Source organism: Bos indicus, chromosome 1 (assembly GCF_029378745.1).
Source record: "Bos indicus isolate NIAB-ARS_2022 breed Sahiwal x Tharparkar chromosome 1, NIAB-ARS_B.indTharparkar_mat_pri_1.0, whole genome shotgun sequence".
Taxonomy (NCBI): domain Eukaryota; kingdom Metazoa; phylum Chordata; class Mammalia; order Artiodactyla; family Bovidae; genus Bos; species Bos indicus.
Genome location: NC_091760.1, coordinates 128,076,220 through 128,101,710, shown reverse-complemented (window position 1 = coordinate 128,101,710; position 25,491 = coordinate 128,076,220). Strand labels below are relative to the sequence as shown.

The window sequence follows — 25,491 nt, the reverse complement described above, 5'->3', positions numbered from 1 at the left end:
CGGTGTTCTAAAAGCAGCCAGGGAGGGCAGTGTTCTAAAAGCAGCCAGGGAGGGCAATGTTCTAAAAGCAGCCAGGGAAGACAAGCCCTAATGCGTAAGTGCTATTCACACCTCTGTTTGCAGCTTGTCTGCGAAGCTTAGAGAGCTTTTGGCTTGTAGCCAAAGCATAGACCTTGTCCGAGCTTAGAGTCCGTCTGGGAGGAGGTTTCCCAAAGCCATGAATACAGAAAAGCATGAACAAACAAACTGGGGGCCATCACCGCACCAAATCAAACCTGTCTATAAGTCTGAAATTTAACTTAGCAAAAGCAGTTGTTTCTACCTGACAATCTGAAGATGATCCTGAACCATATTGTGATTTGTTCTCGTGTAAAATGGCAGTGTTGGGAAAACCATAGACGGCCTCCTTAGCAGCTCTAGCAGCCTCATCTGCCAATGAGGGTGGTGATAAGTCTCCCAAGAGGCTGGAGGCAGGAAGTGGTTGAAGAGCCAGACCTGGTCTAGTACCAGAAGAAAGTTCTTACCTCGCACACCCAAGTGCAGAGCAACCAAGAGGCAAGTCTGGTCTTCCAGCTGCAGATGCAAGAAACCACCAGCCTCAGAAATTGAGGGTGGGTGGTTTCCCCAGGCAGCAAGGTTTGCATTGCACAGTGAGATGCTGAAGATAGCATGTGAGCTGGAGTGACAGAGCAATGGATGGGGGCAAGAATATGTGACCATTTCAATACTCATGTAGCTGGAGGAACCAACAAACTGGTTAAGAAACTATTCCTATTTCTCAAGAGGATGGAGGAAGCAGTAGAGTGAACTGACAGAGATGAGTAGGGGGGACTTCCCTGCTGGTCCTGTGGTTAAGAATCTGCCTTGCAATGCAGGAGACACGGGGGGACGAGGGTTCAATCCCTGGTGGGGGAGCTAAGATTCCCACGTACCGAGAAGCAACCAAGCTCGTGCTCCTCGGACCGCATGCCCCTACCACAATGAAAGATCTAGCGTGCCGCAACTAAGACCTGATGTAGCCAAATTAAAACCGAAGAAGAAAATGAGTAGGTAACAAAGCTAGTGACATCATTTTCTTTTGAATACCTACTGTACACTGAGATTACACTTATTTAGCCTTTGATTTGGTCCTCACAACATAATTAGTCCCAACTTACAGATGAGGATACTGAGTCTCAGAGAGGTTAAGTAACTTGTCCCATGGTCACCAAGCTCGGGGTTCTGACCCAGGTCTGCCCACCTCCAGAGAGCTGTGGACTTGATCTGCACATGCTGCAGAGGTGGTCCCCCCAAAGCAGAGCTGCAGGACCCTCCTAACAGAATTCTGACAGACCCTAGAGGCCATTTGCCAAGCAGGAACACTTAAAGATGTTTATGTAAAGGAAAAGGAGCTATTCCAAATGTGGTATTAGGCTCAAAAGAAGGCAATAACATAACAGAAGGGAGAGGAAGATATGAAGGAGAGCTCTAACGTATTTATTGTTGGGGGTACAGGGACACCACCACCCAAAGAAGGTATTTGCTCTGAACCTTCTCCCTGTTCTGTGATCTAATCTCTATGCACACACCCCACTCACCTTTCCCAAATTAAAAGGATCCCCTTCTAAGAGGCCCATTGTAAAGTAAACACATCTAATTGGGAATGACTGAGAGAGCGAGATGTTCTGAAATCTACAGGCTAGTGAGCCAGAAGCAGTGAGCTGTCCTTGGGTAGCTAAGAAGCTGGCACGTGCCAAGAGCCAACCTCTTCTGTGTACATACATGGGTGGCGGTTAGAGTCAGTATGCGGATGTGTGGGGTGACGCTGAAAGGCAGCAGAAAGCTTTAGAGGCACACCTCTGATTTCATATCAGTCATCACCACTTAAGAACCTCGTGCCCTTAAGGTTCAGTTTTCTGCTGTCAGGTTCGAAATTGCCAACCCTGTCCCCGGGGCATGTCATGGGAAACCCAAGGGAAGGATGGTTTTGAGCAGGTAGAAGCTCCTGGTTCCTGGAGCAAAGGTTGGAGACTGCCCCGGGGAGGCTGCTGTGAGGGAATGCTGACATTCCTCCCAGGTCAGGTATGATTTGGAAATACTGCCCAGTGTTTGCAGCTGAATGGCGGCACCTTCTACGCTCATCCCTGGGGGGCTTGGCCGGGCAGCCGAACCTGTCCCGGGTGAGGGGTGGAGAGGCTGTGACTTGGATTTTAGTTAGCTTGTTTTCTTTTGCAGCAGGGTGAGTGGGGGAGAGTTACTGTTGAACCAGGAGATGAGTGTTGCCAAGGTCTCCCTCAAGGTCAAGGATACAAGAGAATGGACTGTGATGCCTCCCAGACACCCTAGGCAAGGAACTCTGCAGCCTGGATCAGGAGCCCAGAGCCACTCAGGCTTGATGCTTTACCTCTGGGAATGGGGTTTGTTTACAGGAGGGCTTCACCCTCTTTGTCGCCTCAGGAGGGCAAAACTGTGGGCTGCACATCTGTGGGCCCACATCATGTCTCATTGTGATCTCAGCCACCTCGAGGGTTCAATGCCGAAGCCCTGGCTTTGGGCCTCACCAAATGCAGATTCTGGTGAGCTGTCTTCAGGGTCTGTGGGTTTCCTTGCAAACACCCCCAGGTGGAGGCCACAGGGAGTTTCAGTTTTGGAAAGAGCAAACATTTATTTGGAGTCCTCACGGCTGGATGGCATCACCGACTCGATGGACATGAGTTTGAGTAAACTCCAGGAGTTGGTGATAGACAGGGAGGCCTGGCGTGCTGCGATTCATGGGGTCGCAAAGAGTTGGACACGACTGAGCGACTGAACTGAACTGAACTGAAGTATGTTAAATGCTGATGGGATCAGCCAGGGTAATGTGTTGTTTTAGCTGGAGATGTCAGAGAGCTTCTGAGGCTGTTGAGTCCCTACCAGGACAAGGAGGTGGGTGTCCCCAGGAGGACAGATCATCTTGGGACATGAAGCACTGGTCCCTGGAAAGGAGTGGTGACTAAAGGGACAGAAGCAGCGCTCACTTGAAGGTGTAAATTGGGATTTGTTTGTTAGCAGGGTTGCCGGATGCTGGACATACAGGCTCATTTGTGAGGTACAGTGTATTTTCATCAGTCTTTTAGCCAGTGTTGTCCTGTGGTAGAAGGTCTGACAGGTCCCTTAAAGGAATGGTTCTCAAACTCCCCTCCAGGGCCTTGGGTGTGGCGGTAAGGTGAGTGGGTGCGGGGGGCAGCAAGAGACCCCAGGGCTCTGGCTTCTGCCTCATTCCATGCATAGGTTCTTAAAAATACAGTCTTATTGAGATATAATTCACATACAACTCACCCGAAGTGTGTAATTCAGTAGCTTTTAATATATTCATGGAGTTGTGTGACCCTCACCATATTAGCAGGTGAGCTTTTATCTGATTGATTTTCTATTGTATTTGAAAGAGAAAAAGATTCTGCTGCTAAAATCAGGTTTGAAATAATGGTTATAAGCTTGCTGTGGTTAAGAACCTTTTCTGAAGAGGCTGTGATTTTTCAAGTTCTATTTTAAACCCCAATGAGAACCAGAAAATAAATTTGGTATCTAAGAGGTGAGGTAAATACCCATAGCAACCGTTCCCTTTTTTTCACAGAATGGACATTTAGAGCCACATTTGGCATTTTTGTGAAGTCCTTTTGCACAGTCCTAACATGGTCAGAGGAAATTAGAATGGTGGGTGGGACTGCGAGATGACCCATGGATGCAGCTGAAATGGGCCCAGTGGTCCAGGTTGGGGGGGGCAGGTCTCTAATTAGCTTATGGGGCTGCTTGATGTAGGAACATATCTTAGATACAGCCCAGCCATCCCTAAAGGTGTTAAAGTGGAGCATGAGGCAGTGATTGATGTTCAGGTTAATTACTGAGATCAAAGATGCAGGGTCATCATAGCAAAGTGTTCATCAGAAATGGTTGAAGAAGTTGGGGATCAGAATGGGGTGTTCATTTCCTGGTCCTTGTAAAGACTTCTTAGGTCTAAACACCCTGTCCATTTTTCTTTGCAAAGGCCATGCCATAAAATCTCCCTGCCTGTTGAGATCAGATAAACGAAGCCTTCCCGAACTGTTTCTGCTCATTAATTTGAAGGGTGCCTTCTCAGCCAGGCTGATTTGGGGGCAAAGACATCAGCAGCAGCACACAGTTGTTCTCCGACCGGGATTCACTCTGCCCTGCTGGAGAACGGGGCTGATCAGATTCTTTTCAGTTGACAGACTTGGTTTTCCGCCTCAGAAACATGTTTCTTGCCTCTCCTCTCTTCGCAGGACGTGTTCCTGATCTGAGGTGAAACCATGAAGAGAAGATAAAATAAACAATAATGCTTTTCCGCAATCGCTTCGTGCTGCTGCTGGCCCTGGCTGCACTGCTGGCCTTCGTGAGCCTCAGCCTGCAGTTCTGTAAGTGTGGGTATGGGTGCTGGGATGGTAAGGGGGCTTTTCTCTGGAGCAGAAGCCCCCATGGGAAGGAAACACATAGGTCCCAAAGCCTTTGTTCTTTTACTTTTCTTTCACCTTTTTTTTAATTGAAATATAGTTGATTTACAATGTCGTTAATTCCTGTTATACAGCAAAGTGATTCAGTTATACGTGTATATATGTGTGTGTGTGCTGTGTGCTTAGTTGCTCAGTCGTGTCTGACTCTTTGTGATCCCATGAACTGTAGCCTGCCAGGCTCCTCTATCCATGGGGATCCTCCAGGCAAGAATACTGGAGTGGGTTGCCATGCCCTCCTCCAGAGGATCTTCCCAACCTAGAGATCGAACCCAGGTCTCCCGCATTGCAGGCAGACTCTTTACTGTCTAAGCCACCAGAAAAAGAATGTGTGTGTGTGTGTGTGTGTGTGTGTGTATGTATGTGTATACATCTTTTTTAAAAAATACTCTTTTCCATTATTGTTTATCATAGGATTTTTAATTGGTGGATAATTGCTTTAGAGTTAGTTTCTGCCGTACAACATCATGAATCAGCTGTAAGTGTACATATATCCCCTCTCTCTTGAGCCTCCCTCCTACCTACCCCCCATCCCACGCTCTAGGTCATTACCTGTGTTCTTTAAATAAACAGTGAGGTTTTAAACAACTCAGTCTTTTTAGTGTCAGTGCTAGTGGTGGGTGGGTGTGCATCTTTGCTTGTGAGGAACAAGAGCAATCACTTGGCCTCATGACATACTTTTGGCTTCTCCCCGGATTCCTCAGCTGGTTATTCCTGGATCCTTAGTTCAGGTTCCCAAGGTGAAGACAGTGAGTGGTCAGCTTGTGCCCTCATGCTGGGCCACACAGCAGAGGTGCTTGGCTTGGGGGTTGAGTGTCATTATCAGAAAGGGTGGAGGGATTAGGTCCCAGTACCAAACTGGGCAGTAGGGACTGTGTATGGAAAGCCCGGAGTGGCGAGGCAGCAGCATGGCTGAGGAGGCCAGTCCACAGGCCTCATCACCTGCCCTCGGCCCATACCTTGGGATCTGTGCTCAGGCTGAGCCCCAAATCTATGTCCTCTGCTGCTCCCTAAGGGTGGTGGTCCTCAAACACAGATCCAACCAGGCACTTCCTTGGCTGTAACCCTTCAGCAGTGGGTCTCTGAGAGGCACCTTAGCCTTTCTGGGACCCCTGTCTCACCTTGAACCCTACACCACAGCCTTGCTGAGTGGCTTGGCATTCTCTGCACATCCAGGCTGTTCTCTGTGCCTGAAGGCGGTCCGTCTGCCTGGACTGTTCTACTCACCTCCCTTCTATCTGCCTCCCATCCCATCCTCTCCTCCACATGGTTCATTCACACCTTTCTCCTTCAGAAAGCTTCCATCACTCCCCACCTGGGTATGGGCTTCTTGGTTGTACATCTGGGGTGCTCTGAACCTGTCCCACTCCTTGCACTAGCCATGAAGTGAAGTGAAAGTTGCTCAGTTGTGTCCGAGTCTTTGAGAGCTCCCTATAGCCGGCCAGTCTCCTCTGTCCATGGTATTCTCCAGGCAAGAACACTGAAGTGGGTTGCCATTCCCTTCTCCAGGGGATCTTCCCAACCCAAGGATTGAACCCAAGTCTCATGCATTGCAGGTGGATTCTTTACCATCTGGGCTACCAGGGAAGCCTTGCGATATCATAATTTTTTGGTTCTGTGTCTTTTCCTTCTACAAGACTGGCTGCTCTTTGAGAACAGGGCCCATTTCTGCTTCCCTCTTTATCACAGGAACCAGCACTGCCAGCCACATAGGAGGTGCCTCAGGAGTGTTTCAGTGAATGAATGAATCTCCACCTGCTCTGGAAAGCAGGTGAACCCTATTTCTCTATCCTGGTGCTGTGTACTTGTAAGCCAAGAAAATATCTATGCGATGCTGGTAATTGTATTTTTGCTGCTGCCTACCTGCCCTCCACTTTCCACCTCACCCCGGCGGGTGGGAAGCAATTGCTTGGCCCTCATCACAGCTTAGGATATCTCTGGGAGGAGGTGGCATTGCTGTCACAGTCTGCATGATGGGAGGAAGGGCAGGTGGCCAGAGAGGGGGGATGTTCTGAATGTGCTGAGGGACATGGGAAAGACTTGGCATTCAGAATGAGTGGTTTGAAGGGAGAGGCTTTGAGCAAATTTCCCTGCCTCACCTCTGATTTGTGACATATTCCATGCACACATCTAGTGCATATGACAGGCACTTCTAATAGTAAAAGTACTCACTTTATCCTTAGGAATAGGAAAATAGATTAAGAGAAGGTGGGCATAAGAAGTTTAAAGATACTCTAGATGGTTAATGAACTGTAAAAAAAAAAAAAGTCTTTTCCAGAAAGTGTTTGGAATCAGTCATTTGTTTGTGGCTTTTCATTAAAAATTTTCCATCCTTTGCTTGTAGGATGTTTCAATCAACCTTGGTTCTTAGTTTGAGACACTGACAGGTTCTGAGACATGAGTGTGGGTTACTTGTGTTTGCTGCGTCTCTCTTGCATGAGGTGGTTTCCATGTCACTGAATTGGCCTGTGTGTTTTGCTTATATAACTCCTCTGAAAGTCCCTTCTGTTTTAGCAGAGCCAATTTTCAGCCGTACTTATTTTAGGGAAAATTTTTCAGGATAAATTGGCCAGCCTGGGTCTGAGGTCTTTATTCTTCAGTGTGTTGGGAGTTTGGAAAGATATTAAGATATGGACCTTCTTACTGCTCTTCTGCTTCTAGGTAAACTGTAACTTTGGAATTTAACAATTTTGGTGAAAATTGAGTTAAATTGTTTTATTTATTTAATCACTTTACTGGTTGCTAATTATTATGCTGTAAGAAACTGGACTAATTCATAATACAAAGATGTCTGCTTAAGTAACACTTATATTTTCATTCTTATCCTGAAATATATGGAATTTTTTTTCTTCTCTATTTCTTTTGACTAGTTTTTGAATATCAGATTAGCACATATAATTGTTTCAGGTAATATATTTGAGACAGTCAAATGGAACTTGGCTTTCTTTTGTTTTAAGTAAATAGTATAATTTTGTTTTCTATGATTGTGTATTTTATTTTGACACTTTGGTAGTTTTATTTTTCTGATGTTTTGAATATGAGAAAGTTATGACCCAGGTTACAATGAAAAAATCAAGTTGCTTAAATAAGTGTTTCATCCTCTCGGTACAGAAAGTGTGTATGTGTACTAACATATATTTATTAAGTGCTTATGTATGCTGGAGATTTTTCTGCACTATTGGGGTGGAGATGATTGGGAGAGGATACAAAAAAGATTAAAGTACGGTTTGTAGTTTCTCAAAATATGTTGATTTTAAATGGTAATAATGATTCACTTTATGCTAATAGACATTAATAAGAATGATTCATTTTGTATTTTCAAGTCCTTGATGTTTTTGAGTTTGGAAATAGAGTGATTCTGAAATTCCTGATACTCGAAGAAGGGAACAAGTCAGGCATAAATATCATTAGTTATTCTAGTTAAAATAAGTATAAGTGGGAAAATAACTTCTCAGATTGCGGGACTCCTTCAGTGTGACAGGAAAAGATACTGAGTTATGAAGACTTGTGGATGGTTCCTTATTTTGCTGCTTTTTCTGCTCGTTTGTAATCGTCCATTTTCCTGCTTCAACCCTTTCCTTCATGCTCATTTTGCGCTCATTTTACCGCCTTCCAAGCAGTCCCAAAATGGCAGCGTGGCGGGGTCCCAGCTCCCAGACCCTGAAGCCACAGCCTTGGGTTTGAATGCTGCTCAGCCACTTAGCTGTGGTGTGCCTTCGGCAAGCATGGCCTCCGGGAGCCTCTGTTTCTTATTTCATAAAATGAAGTTCATTGTTGCTGCTTTGAAACATTGGTATGAGAAGGGAGATTTTGTGGGAAAACCTTTGGCTCAGGAAGCTCAGTCAGTGTAAACAGTACAGAGTCCTGTCACGATGCTTCCTCAGAAGCCAGAGCTCTTGGTATCCCAAAGGCTGCTTCAGCCATTTGTGGAGAGAGCTTTTGAAACAGAGTGTGTGTGTGTGTGTGTGTGTGTTAGTCGCTCAGTTGTGTCTAACTCTTTGTGACTCCATGGACTATAGCCCACCAGGCTTCTCTCTCCATGGAATTCTCCAGGCAAGAATACTGGAGTGGGTAACCATTCCCTTTTCCAGGAGATCTTCCCAACCCAGGGATCAAACTGGGGTCTCCTGCACTGCAGCAGATTCTTTACCATCTGAGCCACCAGGGAAGCCCCTTTGAAATAGTATATCGTGCATTTCTTTCTTTTAAATCAGAGTCCATCGGCCATGATAGGGGGTCAGTCTGCACTGGTCATCGGTATCTTGGGCAGGGCCCTGGTGGACCAGAGCAGGTTTCTAAGGGAAATGTCCATGGTGGACTGGAAACTCAGCTTCCCAGGTAGAAGCGGACGGTTAACCCGCCAAAGTGAAGTTGTCTTCAGTATCTGAAGCGCTCTTATCGCTATCCAGTATCTGTAAGAGGAGTCAGACCAGCTCTGTGTGGCCTGGTGACCATGGAGACATATTTCAATTCAGCGGCAGGTGAAGCTTCCTGACTGTCAGCATCATGTGGAGGTGGACTGGCAGGATGCACACCCTGGAGCATCGCTCTGTGAAGAATGGAATAGTAGGCAGGTCACTGGACCTGATCCCATTTAAAGCCTTCTCACACTCTGAGGTTTGGAGAATTTTATCGTTCCTTGTTGACCCAGTACCTTGAGTTGGCATAGCGCTGTCCTTCAGCAAACATTCTACTGTGTGCTTGGCCCTTGGGGTTTCATCTCTCAAGGGCCAAAGGAGCTGTCTGTCTAGTGAAGGAGAATCCTGAGCAGATGCTTGGCACACAAGGTACAGTGTGCTCAGGCAGGAAAGCAGTGGCCCCCCAGGGAGCTGGGAAAGAACGTGGACTCTGGAGCCAGACTGCCTGATCGAGTCCCTGCCCTGCCACTTACCAACTGTGTGAGCTCAGGCATGTTTGCTACCCTCTGCATGCTCATCTGTAAAATGGAGAGGGGGACAATGAGAGTTTCTGTTTCATTGGGTTGGTGAAGGATATTTCATAATACACCTAGAACAGTTCCTGGCATATAGTGATCACTGTATGCATGCTTGTTAAATAAAATGATTGAGATGCATTATGACAGGGTGACATGGGAGGATGGAGGACAAGAAGCCAGCCATTTGGAGGTCAGGGAAGACTCCCTCCCAGGGGAGGTGACATCCTAGCTCCAGCCTGGAGGGATGAGTTAGAGTTGTCCATAAGGAATCTGGGAAGGGCGTTCCTGGCAGATGGAGGCAGGTGTGCCAAGGCCGAGCAAGAGACAGCAGGGCCAGGTTAGTCACCCGTGTGTGGCTGTGAGGGTGGACTATGCCAGGCCACCTACATCACCATGTTATACCTCGAAGATGCTAGAGCCCCTGAAGCAGGAGGACAGAATCATCAGATTCGTGTCTGGGAAGGGCTACAGTCTTGTACAACGGTTGCCAAAGAGTGGTCTCCTGAGCCCCTTGATTAGAGTAGCCCTGGGAGTTTGTTAAAGTGCATGTTCCAAAAGCAAAGAAGAGCAGATCTGTGCCCCTCCCCAGGGAGTCAGAACTGTGGCTCCCCCTGGGGGTGCTAATGTACACAAGAGTTGGGTGCTGCCCACTCAGAGGCTGGCGGGAGGGTAGTGCTCAGAGGCAACTCAGGGGCTACGTCCCTGCTCCAGTGGAAGGCTGAGGAATGGCTCTGATGAAGGTGTCGGGCCCGAAAGGAAGGAACAGAGCTGAGAGCGTCAGATGATGCTGTGGACTTAGAGCTGATCTGGGGTGCAGTGCAACCAGGGTGGAGAGAGAGGGGAGTGTGACTCGGAGGTCTCGTAGGCTGCCCCCATTCATGCGTCCATGCTGTCACTCACACAGTCCCTTTTCCACCTGGGGTGAGTGTGCCAAAGGCTGAAGGAGGTACCCAGAACAAGGTCTGGGAGGTCAGCTGTGTGGGGCCAATGGCCCCCGAGTCTGAACGAAGAGACTGGGGGAGAGTGCTCTGAGCAAGAAGCAGGCAGCTGGATGGGCTGGTGGGGAACAGGGGAAGAGCTGGGGAGTTGGTGAGGTGCATCAGGGCTGTTGGGGGTACCAATGGGCACAGTGAGTGCAGGTCCTACCGGAGGCGATTCCAGGGCCTGAGCCCAAGAGGAAGCCTGTCAGAGCCCCTGTTTGCAGACCTGTGTCCAGCATTCCCTGATCTCCCTGGAGCCCATGGAGGCTACTCCAGTCCCACAGCCTGCGGGCTTGTATTTTTTGGCCCAAGCAACGTTTTCACTTTGGAAAATTTATTTACCAATGTTTTTAAACTAGGCAATTTCACATAAACTTCTAGCCCCTCTTTTAAGAACCAGACTGTCCACAAGCTGTGGCCCACAGTCCTTTGCAGGGACCTCAGCTGCAGCCGGCTGCAATCTGAGTAGGGGTGGCGAGAGCACTGTGCTGAGCCCTGTCAGCTCCGGAGTTTGTACTCCATGTACCTGCAGAGGGGAAGGACAGGGCAAAGGTGAAATGTGGGTAGATGGAGGAGGAGAGGCCGTGAAGGAGACAGGGCAGCAGCAGGGAGGGTGGCTCCGAAGCCAAGGGGCAGGCGACCCACCCCAGGTTCTCAGGTGGGCAGCCGAGGGACCCCAGCCTAGCCAGATTTTGTGCATGTGTGATGTGTGTGCAAGTGGTGTGTGTGTGTGTCACTGGTGTGTTTATATGATGTGTGTAAGAAGTGTACGTGTCAGTGGTATGTATATGGTGATATGTATGCTGTTTGTGAATGTGTAAGTGATGTGTGTTTGATATGCATGTAACTGGTGTGTGTATGTGAAGTGTGTGGTGTGTTTAAGTGGTGTGTGTATGTATAAGTGGGCTTCCTGGGTGGCTCAGTGGGTAAAGAATCTGCCTGCAATGCAGGAGATGGAGGAGACACAGGAGACGCAGGTTTAATTCCTGGGTCAGGAAGATCCCCTGGAGAAAGAAAATGGCAAACCACTTCAATATTCTTGCCTGGAGAATCCTATGGACAGAGGAGCCTGGCGGGCTACAGTCCATGGGGTCACAAAGAGTCAGCCATGACTGAAGCAGATGAACACAAGTATGTATAAGTGATGTGGGGTGTGTATGTGTGTGGTGTGTATAAGTGGTGCATGTATGTGTGTGGTGTGTGTGTGTGTGTGGGGTGTGTATGTGTAGGGTGTATATAAGTGCTGTGGGGTGTGTGTAAGTGGTGTGTGTATGATCCTTTTCTTGGAGATTTATTTTGTTTGATTTTTAATTTTTTATTTATTTATTTATTTTTGGCTGTGTTGTGTCTGTTGTACAGACTTTTCTCCAGTTGCAGCGAGTAGGAGCTATTACTTGCTGCAGCGTGCGGGCTTCTCATTGAGGTGGCTTCTCTTGTTGCAGAGCACAGGCTCTAGGGTGCACGGGCTCTGTAGTTGCACCTCCTGGGCTCTAGAGCACAGGCTCAGCAGCTGTGGTACGCTGGCTTAGTTGCTGCGCGGCATGTGGGATCTTCCAGAATCAGGGATCAAACCCGTGTCTCGTGTATTGCCAGGCAGATTCTTTACCACTGAGCCACCAGGGAAGCCGCTTATTTGATTTCTGAGAATTTTCAGTTTAGTTTTTGTTTGAATGTTTTGTGTGTAACTGCCGCATAGAGTTAAATATCTTTGGGTAGAAAAAAAGTTCTGTAGATAAGTGACAAAGTTAAGCTAGACAAATCAGTGTCTTAAGTTCATGTCATCCTTATTTTGGAGGAGGTACCAGGTGGGCCCTTCCATGAACTAAAAATGGGACACATTTATGTCTGTGGATTATTTCTAGTTTTCTTCCAGGGTAGAGACATTGTTTCTCTCTCTCTCCCTCTTTCTTCCTTCTTTCTTTCCCTCTTCCTTTGTTTCTGATCTTAGAGAGTTTCCCCTAAGAATAAACTGGAGGATAGAGATGTATGCTCAAAGATGTTAGTTGCAGCCCTGCTTGTAGTAGGAAAAGGGGGTCAAGAGCCAAAATGTCCAACAGGAAATACTCCTGCATCCATTACACCATATTTACGTAGACATCTCAGTATTAACTTGAAAGGTTGTCCATAATATATTTGCTAAAAAGACATGTGGTACCTTTATGTGAGTGAGTGTGTGTGTGTGTGTGTGTGTAGTCAGCAGTATTGGTTAAGAAGGTGAATCTCCCATTTTATTTTATTTTTTTTTGATTTAATAGACATTTATTCTGTTATTATATAGTTGAACAACCTCTACACACAAAATAATATGATTTAAGATTTTTTTTTAGTTGGAAGGAATTTGGGTCTTAAAAGGTTTTGCAAGCCTGTTTTCTGGAAATCACTTAAGTGGCCCTTTTTAAGGACCCTTGAAGAAAAAGAAAAATTGGTTCAAGAAAACCAGCAATTAAATTTCAAAATCAAACTATTTATGAAGATAGCAAGCCAAGAATTGGGGTAATTCCTCTTCTGTATTTCCTACACTCACATCCACCCTGAGAAACAGAAGCCTAGTCTACGGGAAGATGTGATGGAACAAGCAGAATGAGGTGGTAAGGGCAACCACAGCTGGTGGCCCATCAAGCCTGGAACAGTAAGGCTGGTTGGAGTAGGGATGGGAACTATAGACAACACGAAGTTGGAGGCCAGCTGAACTTGCATTGACACCAACGACATGAGTTTTCTCAGTAGCCTTTTAAAAATGGAGTGCCTTGACCCTAGAGAACAGATTACACTTAGCAATGATACTTTTAAATATAACCACCCCTGTTTCCCCCATCCCCTAATGTGGCTTAGAGAATTCATGATGGTCGCAAATTAATACTACATATAAAACATTTAACTTTTTGATCCAAGTTTTTCCTATCATCCTACACTTGAAAGGGATCTGATGAACACCAAACTCCCAATCCTAACATCACTACCTTACAAACCTTAGGGCTAATAACTCCCCCCTCACTTATCTAACATTCAACTTTAATTGACACAAGTGTAAATACAACCATTTTGCACAAAGTTCAGTATTCTACAGATCCCAAAGCCTGAACCAGGAGCTTTGTATGAACTTCAGTGCTACCACGGAGGCCAAGGCAATTTAATTTAGGTAAACCAGGATTTGATTCGTCAGAACCCTCTTGCAACAGGGCTACTCAATTCTCTTTAAAATGGTGGCATTACTTTAATACTTTTTGCCTTTCAGAAGCAGCAGTTACACAAATGTAATATTAGATTAAGCCTAAATGTGGGCCCTAGTCAAAAACTTCATTATTTTTCTGCATATGATCATGAGAAAGGATCAGGACACCATTCACATTTCCAAGGAAAATCCAACTGAAAACATTGTCCCTGCCAAACTCCATAAAACTGCAAAGCGTTGCATCACCCCAGTAAAGCTGCAGGTCTCACCACATGCATCAACAAATCTACAGGGGTAAGTTTATGTACTCCTTTTTTACAGAATTTTACACCTCTTGTACTAAACAGCATTTTAAACACAGACATATCAATTCCCTAATAAAGCAAAAACAAAGGCATTTCCCTTATTAAAAACAAGATATACCATCACTTCATATACACTTATATGTGTAAGTATAAGTAACTTCAATAAGTTCAAACATTATTGCACTTTAACTTTCATAATTTGACAATGCATTCAATGAAGCAATCTGAAGGCAACTAGTTTTAACAGACAAATTAAAAAAAAAAAAATAACACTTTTAAGCAGACAAGAACGTCCTAAATTGTTTATTAGGTAAGAACTTTACCAACATTACTTACATTAGTGGTAGCGGTGGAGCTGGAGAGTATCGCGCCTTCTCCAAGCTGCAGGGCGAGAGCCACCAATAGTGTGGTGGACTTGTGGCCCTTGCCCAGGCCGTGGCTCTTTCTGCCTGCAGACGTCAGCCCCCGCATCTCCCTGTGCTTGTGGACTGGTTTGGTGATCCACTGAGTGTCAGGGTTTCTTCTGATAGCTTTATGGAATGGATCAATGAGGATAAACTCTAAGAATTTGTATGTAGACTCTTCACCAACCCAGTAGGAATTCAGGACCCTCAGGGCCCCACAGTGGCAGCCAGCGCGCCCCTCCGCAACTGACGGCAAGCTTCGGGCAAACTTGAGCTGGTTGACACCATGGTGGACAGGCTTGCCGTAGGTGGCACACTTAGGAACTGGGCGTTTGCGGCCACCGCGGTGTACACGGATCCAGTATATGACATAGCCTTGCTTGGCCTTGTAGCCTAGCCTGCACGCCTTGTCGGGCCCGGTTGGGTGTGGGGCGCGGGGCGCGGGGCGCGGGGCGCGGTGCAGCGCTGAGAGCTGACGGTACTGCCAGCAGTGCACCCGCAGCACGTCTGACTGCTTCCTCCACAGCTCCTGGATGTACTTGTAGGCGCCCATGTGGGCTCACCCTGATGGCTGCCGCCTGACAGGATGAATCTCCCATTTTAGAAGAGAGCAAGTTATCAGTTAGTAAAACTAGAAAGTGTTAGTAAAATGAGTCAGTGAATTCAGGAGAGTATGTGCCGATTGCCAAGATTGTAGGAAGAGAGACAAATAGGAGAGGAAGCTGCGGGACGTTGACACTGGAGGAACAACTGAATAGAGGTGAGTCAGGGACCCAGTGGGAGCCTGCGTGGGCGGAGTTTGCACTGATCCGCTTGGGCCTCATTTCTCGTTGTCTTGGCAACAGGGCTCCAAGCTGACGACATTAATAAAAATAAAAAACAACTTGAAGTGAGATAAGTGGTAATCAGATGCACAGCCCTGTGATATTGGTAGCACTCTGCCTTGGGGGAAGCGGTTGGAGGGGGAGGTTTTTGAGACTGATCAGAAGTGAGGTCTTGAGGGTGACAGAATCTGAATCCTGAATAAGAAGGTGCAGTCAGGAATGCCCACAGAGACATCGGAACCATCTCACTGTGCTTCCTGCTGCTGTGGCCCCAGCCCTGGATGCCTCACTGGGGCCCTGCAGAGCCAGCGCCCAGGGTGAGAGAAGCAGAAACTCGGCCACAATGCAGGGCCCTCTCTGATTTATCTGGTTCTGGCTCCAGCATCGTCTCTTGCCCTCCCTGCCTCCTTCCTTCTTTTTCCTGTGTCAACTGAGGGGCTGGACCACACTGCCCTGGAGTCTGCTTTATGGGGAACTCGGAACCCAGCTCTGCCTCTCCCCAGCCCCAGGTATCTACCAGAGGGTGAGATGACCAGTCTTCACAGTATCCAGATACATGCAGGCACGCAGCACATGGTCTCTCACTCAGGTGGCCTCCCCAGGACTCTCACATCCACTTGACCGCTCTTCTTTTTTGACTGTTTTCATAGAAGTGAATGACCAACCTGGACCCACTTTCCTGGGCTGTTGGTTTGGTGGCCTCAATGGGATACAGACCTTTGAGACACAAAAAACTTTTTGCTCCTGGGGAAGGGGCAACAATGTTCTTGAGCCATAGTGACCTGGTCACCATTTGTACTGCAGTAGGGATGGCACCCCACTCCAGTACTCTTGCCTGGAAAATCCCATGGATGGAGGAGCCTGGCAGGCAACAGTCCATGGGGTCGCTAAGAGTCAGACACAACTGAGCGACTTCACTTTCACTTTTCACTTTCATGCATTGGAGAAGGAAATGGCAACCCACTCCAGTGTTCTTGCCTGGAGAATCCCAGGGACGGAGGAGCCTGGTGGCTGCCGTCTATGGGGTCGCACAGAGTCAGACGTGACCGAAGCGACTTAGCAGCAGCAGCAGCAGGGACTGGAGCACCATTCATCTCCGGCAGGACTTCCAGCCACACACACTGCAGCATTCACTGTGGGTTCTCTGGGTGGTAGGAATATGCATGACTGACTTCTTTTTATACCTTAGTATCGGTGCCTATTTTAGGATGAACACATGCTTATATGAATTGTAACAATCCGTTTTCATTTTGTAAAATGAAAAAATCTCTACTCGAGGGTGTTGAAATTGGAAACCTGTTTCCAGGTGCATTGCGTTCTTAACCTGAGTCTATGGACATCTGCATTGTCTCACAGGGTTTCAGGGGTGCTATGAATCCCCAGAAACCAAATGTAAAACAATGTACACAGTCCTTTTTCAGGGCTGAGGATCAATAGCTCTTACCAGATTCTCAAAGGTAAGGTAGAGAGGATCCAGGCCCTGAGGTGGTTGAGGATGGCTGGGGCTCTTTTCATAGTTCTTTTTGGGGATCTGTCTTGGATGTCTGTCTGATTCCTAGTTTCTGTCATGATTCAGAGTCTTTGGCACTTGCAGCATCTAACCCGAGGGACCCCATTTGGTCAAGGCCAGTTTGCAGTGGCCCCAGAGGAATGTGAGGAATGTTTCCTGGCCCCTCCAGGAGGCTGCAGCTGGGCTTGGGCTCAGGTCACAGTGGGACCCCCGCCCCTTGCACTCTGGCCACCCTTGGGGTTAGGTCTCAGATGTCAGAGGGGGTCAGGCAGGGAGGAGGTAAGAACTTGGAACAAACAGCCTAGGGCAGGAGCTGAGTCCTCAACCCTGTGAGCACCCCACTCCCACTGTGGGGCTCTGGTGGTCTGGCTCTGGCTTTTATTTGAGAATCACACACATTTTTATACTCAGTGCAGGCTAGAGAAAGAAAGAATATTAAAGACACTTTAGTGGATGGAGGAAGCCTAAGGGAATTATGGGAGTTGTCTGTCAGAGCAACTCCAGTAAAGAGAATTCAGGGCAACTAGTTGTTGAATAACCTACAACAGGAGGATGCTGAATCCACCAAAAAACGATACCCCACATCCAAAGACAAAGGAGAAGCCTCAACAAGACAGAAGGAGGAGCGCAATCATGATAAAATCAAATCCCAAACCCACTGGGCTGGCAGCTCACAAACTGGAGAATGATAACACCAAAGAAGTTATCCCACTGTTGTGAAAGTTCTGACCCCCCACATCAGGCTTCCCAGCCTGGGGGTCTGGCAAAGGGACTGGGAATCCCCAGGGAATCAGACTTTGAAGGCCAGCAGGATTTGATTGCAGGACTTCCACAGGACTGGGGGAAACAGATTCCACTCTTGGGGGGCACAAACAAAATCTTGGGCACAGCAAGACCCAGGGGAAAGGAGCAGTGACCCCCACAGGAGACTGAACCAGACCTACCTGCTAGTGTTGGAGGGTCTCCTGCGGAGGTGTGGGTTGGCAGTGGCTCGCTGTGGGGACAGGGGCACTGGCAGCAGCAGTCCTGGAAGGTGCCCCTTGGTGTGAGCCCTCTTGGAGCTCACCATTAGCCCTACCATAGAGCCCATAGACTCCACAGCAGGGTCTTGCCAGGCAAGAGTACTGGAGTGGGTTGCCATTGCCTTCTCCTGAATAATACACTAGAAGAATCAATAGCAGAGGAGCTGAGACAGAATTTCTGAAAGACAGAATGGTGGAAATCAGTGCCACAAAATATAATATAGAAAAAATAAGAAAAGAAACAAAGACAGCCTCTGGGACAACATAAAAACACACCAACATTTATATTATAGAGGTCCCAGAAGGAAACGGAGAAGGCAATGGCAACCCACTCCAGTACTCTTGCCTGGAAAATCCCATGGACAGAGGAGCCTGGTGGGATGCAGTCCATGAGACAGCGAAGAGTCAGACACGACTGAGCGACTTCACTTTCACTTTTTATTTTCATGCATTGGAGAAGGAAATGGCAACCCACTCCAGTGTTGTTGCCTGGAGAATCCCAGCAATGGGGGAGCCTGGTGGGCTGCCGTCTATGGGGTCGCACAGAGTCGGACACGACTGAAGCGACTTAGCAGCAGCAGCAGCAGCAGCAGAAGGAAAAGAGAGAGAGGACCCGAGAAAATATTTAAAGAGTTAATAGCTGAAAACTTAACTAAAATGTGAAAGGAAATAGTTAACCAAGTCCAGGAAGCACACAGTGTCCCAGCCATGATAAACCCAAGGAGGAACACATTGAGACACATAGTAATCAAACTGACACAAATGAAAGACAGATAAAGAGAATTCAAGAACCTTTTGAGCTTTGGGGAGGAAGCAATCGCAGAAATCAGGTGACAGGACTAGGGGTGTTTAACTTATAAGAAGGTGCCTTAAATAGTTGGGTGAGCTGAACTATTTAAGGGAATGATGGCTGCAGGGCTGAGTCAGGACAGACTTGAGTGATGCAAGGGTGAAGTGACTGCAGTCGCTTAGGAAGGTGACCAGCCCAGGCTGAGGTCCCAGCAAGGGTGAAGCAGACTCTGGAGCTAGGAAGGTGAAAAGCAGGTGGCGGGGCCACACCTTGGCCCCACTGAGTTCTTTGCTGGTCCAGTCAGTGGTGAGACCTGTGGGGCAGCTGAGCCCAGAGTGGTGGAGACGGGTCAGCCAACACTTGCCCACCTGCCCTGGGACACCTGCGGATCCTAGATACCTGACTTCAACCTGCCAGGGTGTCTGTATAATCAGAGGAAGAGTTGATCACTAAACAACAGCCGGATAACTAGGGCAGGGATGGCAGGAGGCAGGGCTTCTGGGCTCACCTGATTCTTCCATGTGGGGCAGCTGTCTTTCCTGGAAAGGGCCTTTATTGACCCAGTTGGCTAGTGCAAGGTCCCATCCCTGGGACCAGCATGGCAAGGACAGGGTCCTGGAGAAGGGTCATGACCACCCCCACCACAGCATGGGGTTGACCTGGGAGAGCAGCCGTCTACAGAAGGGAAGGAGAGGTAGTGCTCTGAGCCAGGAACGGGCCCACAGTGCTCCATCAGGATCTCCTGTAAAGGGCAGCATACAGTGGGTTCTGAATGCTAGAGCAGGTGGGAAGAGGCCTGGAAGCAGGTAAATTCTTGTCCCCTGCCCTGGGCCAGAGCCCCCATAGGGAGTGAGGAACTGGAGATGGTGGGCATGGGCTTGGTGCCCTGGAAGAGAGGCACTGACCTGTCTTCGTGAAGTCACGGTGATTCCCAGGTGATGACCAGCTGCACACACACAGCCTGCTGAGCATGTGGAATAACTAAGGGGCCTGAAACCAAGGCCAGACAAGAAGGAGCTCGCAGCCTAGGGGCTAGGGTCGTGATCTGACCCTGACCCTGGACTCGTTCTTTCTCTCCTGTCCTCTCTCCCATGGGGGTCTTCAATAGAATAAATACAAATTAAAAGAAGCAGTTCATTGTTGGATGAAACATCTCTCTTCAGACATGTTCATCAAGTTGGCTGCTGAGCTGAGACTTATTGATAGATGGTATTTCTTCTGAGCCTCTTCTTGATCACTCTTGTGGTGACTTCCCAGTATCTCCTCTATATCCAGTTTGTTTCTGCATTATTCCTACACCCAGACCCCCAAACCAACCCCCAGGGTGTGCAGAGGCACTGTGACGGAGAAGGACATTTCCCCGTATGCTTTCTGCTCCCGTTTTCTTATTTAATACCTTACCACCCTCCTCAACAGGATTGACAGCAACCAGAGTCTTTTATTCTCTGAAGAATTCCCAGTAGATGCTCAATAAATGTTGGATAGCTGGATGGGAGATGCCTAAATACCAGGACTGGCAGGTCAACAGGCTTACAGGGCAAGTGACCCCAGGCAAGTCCCTTGACCTGCCTCTGCCTGAGATTCATGCCTGACGGATGGTTGCTCTTCCTAGGATGAGGTGAGGTATAAGGCTGGAAAAAGCAGCACCAGCCAGTTTGGCTTGAATTCTAGTCACAGCTACAGGGATGTTTGGTAATGAGGCCCATGGATCCTTCCTCTGTGCATTGAGGGATGGGGGGGTGGGGGTGAGACAGGGGAGAGGCCTACATGAAACAGCATCTGATTGTCTTACTCTCATTCTAAGAAGTTTGCTAGTTGCTTTTGCGTGTGAGGGAGCCCAAGGGACTGCTTTAGAGGTCATGTTCTCTGCCATTCTTTGACCTTGAGATGTCACTGGCATCTTTTTATACAAGAAGGTTTATGGATGCGATGATGGGATGAAAGTGATTATAGATGCGATGAACAGGTACAGCAGACATAAATGGGAGAGACTCATATCCCCAGGTGGCGTATGAAGTCTTCTATTGGGAAATCACACCACAGAGAAAACATGTGCCCATTGATACCGAGTTAATTATTAATAAAAGGTGTCTCCTATTGCGTCATTGGTTGGCCACAGCGATACAGTGGCCCCAGGGCACTCATGTCTGTTCCTGGAGCTTTTTACACCTACATGACACCTCGTTATTCTTCCATCTGTTTGACTGCCCACTGTTCTTTCTGATGCGCCTACAGTTCCTTTTTCTTGCCCAGTGACATATGAGCTGCGTGGGATCAGCAGAGTTCCTGCGTGTCCTCAGGGCAGTGGAGGAGCTGGGGAGGCCTGCCAGAAGAAGCCGCATCCTCCAGCCCCAGGATGCTCCCTTACACCTAAGTCTGCCCTTAGCCCCCTTTTTGCTGTAACCTCACATCGCAGAAATGGGGGTGGCAGCTCTCTGGGATCTCTCTTATAATGGCACTAATCTCATTCGTGAGGACTCTACCCTCTTAACTGAATTACTCCCCAAGGCCCCACCTCTAAATACCATCACACTGGCAGTTAGGATTTTAACATGTGAATTTGGGGGAGCATGAACACAGCTTGGGCTTCCCAAATGGTGCAATGAATGGTAAAGAATCCACCTGCCAGCACAGGAGATGCAGGAGATGCAGCTCGGTCCCTGGGCCCAGAAGATCCCTGGAGTGGGTAATGGCAACCCGCTCCAATATTCTTGCCGGGAAAATGCCATGGGCAGAGAAGCCTGGCAGGCTACAGTCCATAGGGTCGCAAAGAATTGGACATGACTGAGCATGTCTGAGCACAGGACAGCAAACACTCAGCTTATAGCAGTTCCAACAAGCCTTACCCCACGTGCTTTGAAATAAACCAGCAAACTGTGAGGACTCTGGGATGCTTAGGGACCCATGCCCCTCTGTCCCAGGGTCACTCGTATTATGTCTCCTTAGCTTCAGCTAAGTGGCCCAGATTCAAAGGGAGTGTGCCCACAGGCATGGCCAAGGGGCCAGCACCTGGTACCGCGTAATAAAAGAGCAGAATCAAGGACTGAGGGGTGCCACATGGCTGGAAGGGCTGGGTCATTAACATGCTGCCTTAGGACATGTACTCCCCCCCCTTCTTTATTTTATTTTTAAATTAATTAATTTATTTAATTGGAAGCTAATTATGACATGTACTTTTATTGTCCTCTTGCTCTGGCACAAATTCTCCCCACCATGGTAAATGACCTTTGGACACTTGAGCTGTGTGTTAGCAGCTCCAGACCTTCCTAACTGTTAGGAAGAAAGTGGGTTTAGGACAAACTGAAGGGCTTATTTAGTTGGTGAAGGGCCAACTCTAGCTGTGGTTGTTGTTTCATCATAAGTAATGAATGAAAATATGCTTATTGAAAAAAAATATCAATATATCTAGACATGATAGAAATATACATGTACTTGTATACATATAGAATGTAGATAATATGTAACATGCTTATTGTAAATACATATCAGTATCTACGTATGTATGTGTGTGGATTTATAAAACAATGTAGACAGTCACAGAAAAACAAGTGAAAATACTTCTTTAAACCCCATTCTACCCATTCCCCAAAGCCATTTTTGGGGAATCTCCTTGTAGACATTTTTCTGTTCATTTTCATAATAAAAATGCCTATATATTCATATACTTATGGTTAATTTTTTCTTTCCATGAAAAGGATTATGTAAGTATCCAGTGACTTGGTTTATTCACAAAAATCAAAGAATCTTTTATTAATTTTTCATTCTTTCTAACTTTGACAGAATATTCCACTGTGGGTGTTACATTCTGTTCTGCTGATAAAAGATATTTAGTTCATTTCCCTTTTTTGTGTTCTTGTATATAGTGCTGCAGTGAATCTCTTTGGCCATATGTCTTGGTGATGGGAATTGATATTTTTGTTGAACAGATTCCAAGAGATAGAATAATAGGGTCATGGATAAAGTACATGTAACATTTTGGTGGTGATGCAAATACTCCTTCCCAAAAGTCCTTTCAACTTCCTCTCTCACCTGAAGTATAGGGAAATGTAGGTTTCAAACCCTGGCCAATACTGATATTGTTGTTAAAATGTGGATTTCTAATCTGTTGGGATGGAGGGAATCTTATCCTACTGTTTCATTTGTATTTTTAAAGTATGTATAATATTGAACATTTTTTGTATGTTTATTGCCCTGGGATTTATTTTTCTATAATTAGCCTGCTCATATCCCTTTTAATTTTTCCATTTTAGGAGATTTGTGCACTTCGAATATTAAATAGTTTGTTATGTATGTTGTAAATACTTTCTTCTCGGTGGATTGCTTATCTTACACCTTTGTTTATAACATGTTTGCCAAAGGGAAACTTTAACCATTAGGAAAATTGTAGAAGTAGTTAGGGAATTTAGGTTGATTTAGACTGGTGATTTAACCCTGTTTTAGCTATTTTTCAAATGTAGGCATTTATATAATGATTAATAAGAAGTTAAATGATTCATTGTTGTTGTTGTTCAGTTGCCAAGTCATGTTCAACTCTCTGCAACCCTATAAACTGCAGCACGCCAGGCTTCCCTGTCCTTCACTATCTCCCTGAGCTTGCCCGAATTTACATCCATTGAGTCAATGGCCATCCAACCATCTTATTGTCTGTTGTCCTCTTATCCAGTATCAGAATCTTTTCCAGTGTATCGGCTCTTCACATCAAGTGGCCAAAGTATTGGAGCCTCAGCTTCAGTGTCAGTCCTTTCAGTGAATATTAAGGGTTGATTTCCTTTAGGATTGACTGATTCGATCTCATTGCTGTACAAGGCACTCTGAAGAGTCTTCTCCAACACCACAGTTCAAAAACATCAATTCTTCAGCGCTCAGCGTTCTTTATGGTCCAACTCTCACATCCATACATGACCACAGGAAAAACCATAGTTTTGACTATACAGACTTTTGTCGGTAAAGTGATGTCTCTGCTTTTTAATACGCTGTCTAGGTTGGTCAGCTTTTCTTCTAAGGAGCAAGCATCTTTTAATTTCACGGCTGCAGTCACCGTCCACAGTGATTTTGGAACCCAAGAAGATAAAGTCTCTCATTGTTTCCATTGTTTCCCCATCTATTTGCCATGAAGTGATGGGACCAGATGCCATGATCTTAGTTTTTTGAATGTTGAGTTTTAAGCCATCTTTTTCATGCTCCTCTTTCACCTTCACCAAGAGGCTCTTTAGTTCCTGTTCACTTTCTGCCATTTAAGAGGTATCATTTGCGTGTCTAAGGTTGGTGATATTTCTCCTGGCAATCTTGATTCCAGCTTGTGATTCATCCAGCCTGGCATTTGCATGATGTACTCTGCATGTAAGTTAAATAATCAGGGTGACAATACGCAGCCTTGACGTACTCCTTTCCCAATTTGGAACCAGTCTATTGCTCCATGTCCAGTACTAACTGTTGCTTATTGACCTGTGTACACGTTTCTCAGGAGGCAGGTAAGGTGGTCAGATATTTCCATCTTTTTAAGAATTTTCCACGGTTTGTGGTGATACACACAGTCAAAGGCTTTAGTGAAGCAGAAGTAGATTTTTTTGGAATTCCTTTGCTTTTTCTATGATCCAATGGATGTTGGCAATTTGATCTCTGGTTCTTCTGACTTTTCTAATTCCAACTTTTACATCTGGAAGTTCTCCGTTCACATACTGTTTAAAGCCTAGCTTGAAGGATTTTGAGCATAATCTTGCCAGCATGTGCAATGAGTGCTGGCAATTGTGTGGTAATTTGAACATTTTGGGGCATTGCTTTTCTTTGGGATTGGAATGAAAACTGGCCTTTTCCAGTCCTGTGGCCACTACTGATTTGCTGACATATTGAGTCAAGCACTTTAACAGCATCATCTTTTAGGATTTGAAATAGTTCAACTGGAATTCCATCACCTCTACTAGCTTTGTTTGTAGTCATGGTTCCTAAGGCTCACTTGACTTCACACTCCAGGATGTCTGGCTGTAGGTGAGTGCCAGAGAGGTTATCTGGGTCATTAAGAACATTTTTTGTACAGTTCTTCTGTGTATTCTTGTTACCTCTTCTTCATCTCCTCTTAATGACTCATGGGCACACCTATTTTCACATATTCCCTCAGTTGGTGATGGTAAAAATACAACGATTGTTATTGTAGGTAGTTCTGAATTGGGAACTCTTTGAAAGATTGAGTACTACTAACCTAGGAGATGCACTTACAGCTACTTGTAAATAATTGATAAAATGTGTGAACCAGGACTCATTTGGTTGAAAGGAACAGAAGCCCACGTGAGACTAGCTTAAGTAATAAGCAGACTTTCTCGGCTTACAGAACTGGGACATCGAACGGGCACTTCAGCCACATCTGGACTCAGGGCCCAGAGGCTGGATGTCCTCAGATCTTCCTTCCTCTTTCTCTCTGATAATTCTCCTCATTTATTGCTCTGGCCACTGCAGGCAGAGGCTGTCCATGGAGGGACAAATGACTGGGGCAGCCCTGGGTTTCCGTTCTTAGATATCAGTGTCCAGGAGAAAAGGAGTCCCCTCCTCTTATCTGTATTGTACTTGACATTGTGATTGGCAGTTCAGCTGAACCACATGGCAGGGAAGGAGGGGTTCCCCAACAGAAAGAGGGGTGCTGTCTGGACAAGCATAACAGACTGCAGTGTCCATCCATGACATCCAGCAGATGGGAGTGGGGGAGAACCTGGCCTGGGGACAGATGGGTGACAGTGAGATGTCTTCCCTCCAGCAAGTACACCTTGGGCAGTTGCCTCAGCCTTGCCTTGGGTCTGTGGCTCTCTTCACTGTAAAATAGTCTCTTGAGAATTAATGAACAGATACCGATGCTTGGGCTTGGGGGGCCCCATCTGCAAGGCAGATGGTATTAAATGAGATATGGCAGACACATGTCTAGCACTTCATAGGCACTCGGTAGATAATGGCTTTCTGCCTTAGTATTTACCAGAATTCAAAGGGGGTTCAGAACGAAGTAATCAGATTGCTTCCTTCACCACTGTGGGTGAGGCCCCCTCTCTCTGGGTGGCCCACCTGGTGTCACATAGGTAATT

The 25,491-nt window shown here is 46.7% G+C and overlaps 1 protein-coding gene and 1 pseudogene across 7 annotated transcripts in view; one reads left to right on the top strand and one right to left on the bottom strand.

Annotated features, from left to right (window-relative positions):
- The window catches only part of PXYLP1 (2-phosphoxylose phosphatase 1), a 113,750-nt gene that overhangs the window by 70,419 nt on the left and 17,840 nt on the right, over nucleotides 1-25,491 (top strand). For all 7 annotated transcript variants that reach the window (XM_070794021.1, XM_070794011.1, XM_070794016.1 and 4 more), the window contains one exon: nucleotides 4,260-4,391. In XM_070794021.1, coding sequence (XP_070650122.1) covers nucleotides 4,313-4,391 — 79 coding nt within the window. In that variant the 5' untranslated portion in view covers nucleotides 4,260-4,312. The remainder of the gene's footprint in view (nucleotides 1-4,259; nucleotides 4,392-25,491) is intronic.
- Nucleotides 14,200-15,950, bottom strand: LOC109559756 (large ribosomal subunit protein eL15-like; annotated as a pseudogene).